At 39.0% G+C, this 9,006-nt stretch overlaps 1 protein-coding gene across 3 annotated transcripts in view; it reads left to right on the forward strand.

Moving 5' to 3' along the window:
* Window positions 1-8,012, forward strand: part of STAU2 (staufen double-stranded RNA binding protein 2) — a 168,699-nt gene extending 160,687 nt beyond the window's left edge. For all 3 annotated transcript variants that reach the window (XM_005150805.3, XM_034065075.1, XM_034065140.1), the window contains 2 exons: window positions 5,966-6,054; window positions 6,901-8,012. In XM_005150805.3, the coding sequence (XP_005150862.1) occupies window positions 5,966-6,054; window positions 6,901-6,994 (183 nt within the window). In that variant the 3' untranslated portion in view covers window positions 6,995-8,012. The remainder of the gene's footprint in view (window positions 1-5,965; window positions 6,055-6,900) is intronic.
* The last annotated feature ends 994 nt before the right edge of the window (window positions 8,013-9,006 follow it).

Consider the following 9,006-nt stretch of genomic DNA (forward strand, 5'->3'; position numbering starts at 1 on the left):
CTGGTTCACATGAAATCTAATCAACTGGGGAGAATGGCACATTGTGAGGAAAGTGGCAAAAGCTAGCAAAAGTTATTGCTTGCAATACAGTACATTCTTTTACAATGGAAACCGTGGGGTTTTGTTTAGCTTGCACGTATCCAACCTGGTAATTCCAAGAGAAGTGGACATGGTAAGGAGTCAACTTTGAGCTACTTTGTGTGTGTTTACATATGTAAGTCTATACAATCACATATATCTTCCCTTTGTGTATTTCTGTATGCATGCAGTTTTGGGTGTGGACAAGTGAAAGCGAGGTGGAAGCTGGGTCAGAAAATTCTTCATTAAAAGAAAGCAAAAACAATTACCAAGAATGGTAATTCTGAATACATATAAGTTTAAATAGTTGCTCAGCTTTGGGACACTAAGTTGTCAGTCTCGCCTCTACAGCTGTGATATTGTAGGGGATTTTTCAATAGCCTTTATATGTGAAATTTAAATCCACATATTAAAAAAGTCATGAAATGCATCTTATTATTAATTCAGACTGCATTGCTGCAATGTTGTTGCACAGATGATACTGGTTTTTGAGGCCTCAAGTGTCAGGGAAGGGGGAAGAACCTCTCTTATTAGTGGTGCATTTTTCTCTTGGCTTAGAAAACAGATGAGTATCGACTGTGAATACACTTGCTAACAGTTTTGCTAATGCATTAACTTTGCTGTTGTCTAGGCTTGTGTCTATTGAGGACTAGAGTTATACCTGTCTATCATTGTAAACTGACATACGAACATCTTCCCAAGCCTAAACTCAGGCACAGCCTGAGACTTGGTCATGGATATGGCATGTGGCCACAATGAGCGGCTTGACTTTGCAAACTCAACCTTGAACTAAGACCCAGCTACTACAGACAGTAAAATCTTCTCCTTCATGACCTACTGTGGACCCTGACTTACTTCAGTTTTGCAGAGGAACTATTTCTGCACATAATTTTACATCTTCAGAAAACACCGATTAAGGCCAAGCTGAATATGCTTTTTTATGTACTTAGAAAACTGATGTTAGGAAACATATCACCAATAAACTAACAGTATCAAGCAGTGTGTTTATTAGGATTGTCTCAGACCTCCTTGGTAAAGTCAACTGGAAGGGCCATAGAGAACAACAAACTTTTACAATTTTCAGCTTCATGGAATAATTTGATTTAAGAGGAAAATCACAAACCACATACTGTGCTAAAATAAACATGTGAACATTTTATCATGAGGATGTGGTCTTAAATGCACATGGACTAGTGTAGTGCGTGTATGCTGTTCTTGCTAGAAGAATGATCTAATGTTACTAGATTGTCATTGTAAGACGCTTAATCCCCAGAGTGAGAAACAGGAAGAATATTCATAAGTTTAAATACTATTTACTAATTGCCAATTGACTTGAGGAAAGCTGAAAAATGACTGGAAACATCCATCCCCATCCTGATACACACACGTACTAATAATGGCAATGGCAGCCAAGACAAACAGCTAGCAGTGCGGTGCATCCTGTTGGCATCGTATTTTTGGCACTGCTGTAGCTACACAGAAAACAAGTGATACAAGAAATGTGTAAGGACATCTGCTCTGTAACCTATGGGGCTTCACTCACAAAACAGTTGTAAAATCTTCTGGGGGAGAGAAAAATTTCTCTGTATCTGTGCAGATGCTCTATTGTAAGAAAAATATCAATGGAAGGAAGTGTTGAGCCTTTAAAAGAGGAAATTGTTCACCAGATTCACTGTCAAATGTTCCATTCTTTCCTTTTCATTTAACCTAAGTTATCTGCCATTCTCAAGTTATATTTAAGCCAAGTGGTGTAAATCTGTTGGGACTAATAGAATTGAATCATGGATTAAATTAGCCCGATGTCTGCTTGTAACTCTTCTTCACTGCAGATTACTTGGGCTCTGTGACACTCTGCTGACTATTCAGGTCACAGCCTCCCAGCTACCAGCTTCCTTCCTGAATCCAGCATCTTCATGTCTGTCTAGGGGCACAATGGGGAGAGGAGAAACATTAAGGACATCTATTAAAGTCCAAAGTATCACTAATTTACCAGCTTCTCTCAGCTTTGCTGGTCCTTCTGGGTGTAAGCAGGCTACGGGAGAAAGAAATGGGGGAGTTTTTAAGACACTGCAAGGCTCTGTTTACCATTTTTCTACTTTCCTTCAGTTACATCCCACAAATGAACATTTTAAAAAGGTAAGAAACTTTCCCAGAAGTCAAATGTTGTTGAAAAAGTTGGGATATAAGTAGTTAAGCTTCCCCCACAAGTATCTTATGGAGAGAAAGACATGGCTCCATGAAAAAGAAATTAGATCTCATATAAATCTGGAACACATTAGGAAACTGGAAGATAAAGAGGGACTGTGGGATGCAGGAGGTTGGGAGGACTTTGGGAAGGGAAGTTTAGATCTGGGAGCAGCTGGGGGTCCTGGGTGGGAGAACAGGAAAAAAAAAATGTAGGGGCCTGGATAGGGGGAGAAGTTGAAGTGCAGAAGTAAAGGTGACCATCTCTGCTATAAAAGAAGTCAGAGCTCTGGTAGGGATAGTAGTGAAGGGAAAAACGGGTGCACTGGTGTGGCTTGGAAAAGATGTGAGACTGAAGCAGAAGATGTGGGGAGTGGGACTTCATAGCAAGAAGCATAAGCTTTTGAAGATAGCATCAGCTTCCAGAGCATCAAAGATGAGAAATCTGGCAGTGAGGGATGCTGTAGGGGGTTGACTTTTCAACGGTGCTCACACAAACACCCTGACACCTCTGTTTGAAAGATTAAGGATACAGGTACAGGACTGCTTTCCTGCAACTTCCCTCCACTGATATGTGGTTTCAGAAATGCAATACATCTGAGATCATATTTTTATATCGCACTTTTGTTTGGGAAGGGCATGGCTTGAAAAAGGGTGACATGGAGAAATGAGAATGTGCCATGTTACAAGCTTAGGATTTGGATGTTGTGTTTGCATTAAAAATGCTTATTATTAAACACCTTGAATCATACCTTTGTTTTATATGTTTCCTCTAATTGTTCCATATTTACTTCCTTGACACCCGTATGGTAATGATCCATGCTTATAGGCAGAGTTCATTATTTTATATAGCAGTACTTCCCTTCCTGTTAGAAGAAAAGAGATGCCCTCTGTTTCTATTGGGATAGTGGCTAATATTCCTCCAGGGAGTTCCAAAGCAGTTTTCCTGGGAAGCAACCCTGAAAACTTCTCTGAAATTTATGTGGTATGCCTTGTGATAGCCAGTTCTATGAGTAAAATAGTAGTAAATAACAGGTGTACTCATATTCAGAGCAATTCTATTAGGGAATTAGGAAGTTTGGGTTGGTCTAATTAATCTCTTGATAATGTGGGGATTTCAGTGACCAGTGTTCAAAATCAGGCTGTTCTGTATGTCATATGATCAACCTGTGATCTAATCTTGAATCAAACATTTCTTGGCTCTACTTCTTACCAACCATGATCAGGGCCTTTTTGTCCAAGCCACTGTACAAACAAATAACCTGAGCAAATAGTTCTCCCACAACAAGTTTACAATTCACACATCACACCCGGAAGCTAAGAATGGGTAGAAAAAAGTAAACAAGGTGTGTTAAAAAACAGATGAGATTGTAGTTAAGCTATGTAGGAGAAGCACATGTCTCAGCTTCCTTGCAGTGCTACCTGGTAATGATTTTTGGATTACCATACATAACAAGAAAAGAGATCCTGATTGTTTTGCTAATGTGCACCAGGAAAAATAGACATAAGAAGACAGAAAATTCTTGTGTACCAGTCCCTACCCATCGAATTGTCTCGCTCTCGCAGTTGCCAGCCCATGACCAACTGAGAAGCAATGACACACTGAGACCAACAGAGAAGCAGTCCTGCGCAAGGAAGCATAGGAGCCCAAATTGCTCCCCTTCCTCACATGATAAGTAGTGCTGGCATTGTGATGAAAAGAACCCCAGGGAGAAGCAGAGAAGAGAGAAGCTGGGATGAAGAAAGTTGCCAGATTACTGGAACAGAGAAGTTGAGAGTGGATAAAAATGCTTGTTGCCACTGGGAGAACAAACTGGGTTGAACAAACACTGATTTTGCTGTGCAGTCAAGATCAAGGATGGATAGGGAGAAGGTGGTTAGAGCTTATAGGAGAGCTGAAAATGCATGTCTAAAGCTACAAGAGACAATATGAGGTGGTAGAGAAAGACCTGTCTTATAAAAAATGCAAATATATCAAAATGCCAAGAAAACCAGAAGAAATGAGGAAAGGGAGGATTCACTCACTGGGGAACTGAACAGGTGATAAAAGTGAAAGATGGGAGAAGTTGTTATTGAAGTGAATTTGAGACTCAGTCCTTATCCGTAACATAATAAAAGAATAAAAAGAAAGATGCAAGCAGCAGAGGTTTTAAGATGAAGGGGAAAATTATGTCAACAGATGGGAAAAATGAGAAAGTATGGATCAGGATAGCTGTCAAATACAGGGGGCCTAAAACACATGGTAAAGATAGAGTAGATAGGCAAGTAACATTGATAATCTGATGTTTACCAAGACACTTTATAAAAGGTTTATCTTTTGATTTGTTTGCTAGGGCAAAAAAACCCTTAACTTCACAAAGTAGAATGATTCCACCTTCACACGTTAACAGTGGGAATACCTTTTGTGGTCTTAGCAGCTGGTTATTACTTTAGCAAAATCTAGGACAATTGGTCTTTTATTTCAGGGCAGCCTGGCAATTTTTGCACTATTATTCATCTCACCAAAATACACATTGTCTAATAATATTTAAGTTGTATAAACACACCTTTCAAAGGAAGGAGCTGTTGAAAGAAGCCAGACAAAGAATTAGTACAAAAGCAAATCTTGTACTCCGTTACAATGGCAGCTCCTGTTCTGGACAGATTCCCTGCTCTCTAAGAGGTAAGGGAAGTGAAGACAGAGACATGCATTCTTTCTGTCCCAACAATTAAGAAGAAAGCAACTTCCAATTTTCTAAACAGCAGCTGTTGCCTCTCTGTCCAGAACAGTGCCATAGGGCCTGCAGTCAGTTCCAGTGTTTGAGATGTTACTTGAGGTAACAGTATCAGTGAAAAGTTACCTCTTTTCCACTGAGTTAGTACTGAATGCATCTAGGTGAGAATGTTTAAAGAGAAAAATCCTCTTTTCAGCTCTGCTTGACATTTCACCTTCAAGACAGAACTGATCTCAACTGTTTTATTGTGCTGGGTGTGTTTTCGAAGTCAGTCACATGGTGTCTGAGAGTTTCATAATCAACTTTTGCTAAATTAATTACAAAAAAAAATAATTTTTTTATTTTATCAAAGTGGTTGGGAGTGAGAGAAGAACAATTCTGAGTCCTAAAGCAGGACTCACAAAGATGAGAGAGAATCTGGTCAATAAAAAATGCACTTGTGAAGAAAAATGTCAGCTGAAAATTGGTCATTCTTCTATTGCTGATACTTCATGATCATCCCATATTTGCTTGTCCTGTTTAGCACACTTCACTACCTATGCATAAGACATCAGTCTGCTGTGTTCAAGATCCAGTAGTTTCCTGCTGATCCTCTTCCCATTACTCACACCTTATGCAATCATCTACAAGACAAGTTTGTCCATAGTAGCTCTGGAAAGCGTGAGCTCTAGGAAAGCACATGGGGAAGCTGGAGAGTCTTGACAGGCCAGAGAGGCAAGAATCCTAAAAGTATATCTTGTTCTTCATGTAGGTAATGCAGCTTGCATTAACACAAATGTAAGTTACTCATATACCCAGGAAAAAGAAGATATCCTCAAAGCCATGCATGAACACAGATTTATATTAAGTACCCACCCCACTAGCTCTTTAGCCTAACTGGCTTCAATATGCAGGAAATTATTTAAGTACAGGATATCAAAATACACACCTTCACTTGGCGTTAATACAGTTGTGTCAGTGGGGTTTTTGACAACTCATTTTTATTTTAGGCAGCGTTAAGTGCCTTGAAACAGTTTTCAGAACAAGGACTGGATCCAGTGGAAGGGGCTATGAAAGTTGAAAATGGATCGCATGAAAAGTAAGTACCATTTAATTCTCTGCATTTTAATGCCTGTGTGGCATGGTAGATAAGGAATGCTAATTAAGAGCTTAGCTGACCTTTAAACCTGTTCAGAACTATTTCCTCTGGAATTTATGTAGTTTATGACAATTTGAGAGGATAAACAAGATTTCAGGTTTAGCGTTACTGATAATGTTTACTAATGAGCTATGAGACAGTCCATCCTCCTTTGAAAATCTGAAAGAAAAGGATTTTCTTTTCATTGTAAGGATTTTGAATAATCAGCATAACATGATTTTTGTCAAATGTGTTTTATCACATGATATTGCCTGTAAATAGGGGTAGCTATCTGCAAGTAAGTCCTTATGGCTGCAAGATGAGCTTTACCCCAGAGAATTTAAAAGTTAAAATTACTTTCAGGTCTTAAAAATATTCTTATATGGAATATTAGCTTTATGTAGTAGACAAAAGAAGAGGGTTTCACACTGGCTTTTCAATTATTTAAGAAAGTGAGATTGTCTGTCCAGTATGGACTTTTTTTCCAGTTGCTAGCCTGTTTATGTAAGAAGGTAGTCTTGTGTTACTAAATAAATTAGGAAGTAATAGAATGAAAGAAAGAAGACTAAAAGTGGCATTTGGAATTTTCAATGGATATATTGTGGCTATTTATAAACTAATTTAATCAGAAACATTTTTCCATATGATCTCATCAGCATAGTATTTGAACATAAATATTGTTGTTTCACTTTAAAATGTTACCTTCCACAGTGACCTTTGAATCTCATGTGCCATCTGGTAATAAACATGTCTTAAAGATGTGCAACCCTGGACCTTACCACTCTTGTTAATGTATTAATCTTTCAGACAAGTCAAGCATCTGGGAGAGAAAGCAGACAATAAACAGACTAACTCAGGCACCATTGCTCAGGACTGCAAGGATTCAAAGGCTGTCGTCTAGGAGCTTCCCAGCACCCACGGCTGCCACTGCATCCTTATAAACCTGTCAACACGCAATAGGGTGTATGTGTACAAGGAAATGAATGACTAATGCCATTATTTGAGTCTTATGTGAAGACAACACTATTCTAACACAAGAGATAGTATACATGGTACTGTTTATTCAACTGTGGAAGAAAATAAAATTGAACATTTCCCTTAGAACTCAAGATCAGAGCATAACTCAATTGCCCAGAGGCAGAAGAAGTCCGATCATGTTACTGGAGGTCAAAATAACACCTAATTAACAAAAAGTGTTAGAGAAAAAAGGGAAACTTTAAAATCGATTAGTATTGAGGAAAACAAGTCAGCATTGGTTCAGTTATACAATTTTTTCGTAGTGTAGTTTTAAGTTCAGCTTACTGTTTTTTAAATAATGCTTGGATATTTTAAAATTAACCAATGACAGTGCTGTGAGAATTGTACTTGTTGTCTTCATATACAGTCATACAGCTTAACTTTTTATGCAAACATTATGCATTCTTCATTCTATATGAATATGTATGACTTAAGATGCACTACTCTGAGTTGTATGCAAACAAAAGTTTAAATCATGACAAGTATTTGCTTAACATGAACAGATGTTAGTTATGATCAGTCTCGATATACTCCAGGAAAAAAGCAGATATGGTATTTGATTTTCCTTGCCATAATCAATTAAAGAGGCGTCTTGCCTCCAAGCAACATTTTCCCCTTCAATTCTGCTCTCTGTTGTGTGAAGCACATCTACACCCCATTCTGTGTGTTGTATCAACCCATCATTTGCATCAACTGAGTGTTTTTAATCTCTGCATTTGGACCAAGAGCAAAAAGCAGGACTGCAATGTTACTAAGAAAAGGATGGAAAGCTGTTGATGTAAAGATCATTCTTTTATGAAAGGAGTGGCAGCAGAGATAAGACTTGCGTCTACTCTGTACCAGCATATTTCTTATAAGTGTGTGGTCAAATGCAGTAAAACCACATCAGTTCATGTGTACAATTACAGTGTCGTCTCTTTCTTTATCATTCACTGGTAAACAAGTAAGAGAGTGAAGTGAAAAAAGGCCAATTAAAAACTTACGAATGACTGGTTACCAAAGCTAGGGCTCAACCTACCTTTCCCCATGCCACCACCTTTTACAAACCTACTCTGTTAGACCAGTCATCCTGGTATTTAAGTAATTTATTTATCCATAATACAGATATTTTATGTAAACCTTATGCAGAAAACACACAAAGCTAACCACTTCTAACCACTGCGCAACTGCCATGACAACATTGCACAAGATTTTAGAAGCATGTAAACCAGGGATCATGACCAAAGTGACTCATGCCGGAAAGCAGACAAACAGCAATGTAAGGAAATGGTGCAAGGTAGGGTGGCATTGATTCACCTCTGGGATAGTTTTTTAGGGTAACATGCATCATGTTCTTACAGAATCACTGGTCGCTGAAAATTTGAGGTCCTTCTTTCTACTTCTTGTTTCTCAAGGGTATGATTAACTCTCCCCCTCAGCAGATGAGGAGACTTCGTGCTAAAAGTTTGCAATTTCTTAGGGTCTGACTCCATAAAAGAGTCAGGAACAACCTGCACCTTTCAATCCCCACAGAACTGGGAGCTTTCCAGAGGCAGTTGGCACCTGGCAGACTCAAGTTACTCAGGCAGCAGCATACAAAAATAATTAGCTCTTGCACACCATCTTTCTCAGGGGTATGTTATGGGCCTAATTGCCAACCTGAGCCGAAATTCTGCTGCTCCTTCACCTTAGCAGCCAGCTCAAAGCTCAGAAACGGGCTCAGTCTGTGCTTTACCAGTACGTGCCGGTATGCAGAACACAAATGGCATTTCTGTCCTCTTGCATGGAGAGCAAGAACAAAAGGAAGAGACAAACCTGTTTCTTGACAACTCTGTCCTAAGGGCAAGAGCTGAGCTTGCTAGGGAGAATGTGACAAGGAGATTGGCAGTATGATCTCCCTGGCATTAACAGAACCTC

This window comes from Melopsittacus undulatus, chromosome 1 (genome assembly GCF_012275295.1).
Source record: "Melopsittacus undulatus isolate bMelUnd1 chromosome 1, bMelUnd1.mat.Z, whole genome shotgun sequence".
NCBI lineage: Eukaryota > Metazoa > Chordata > Aves > Psittaciformes > Psittaculidae > Melopsittacus > Melopsittacus undulatus.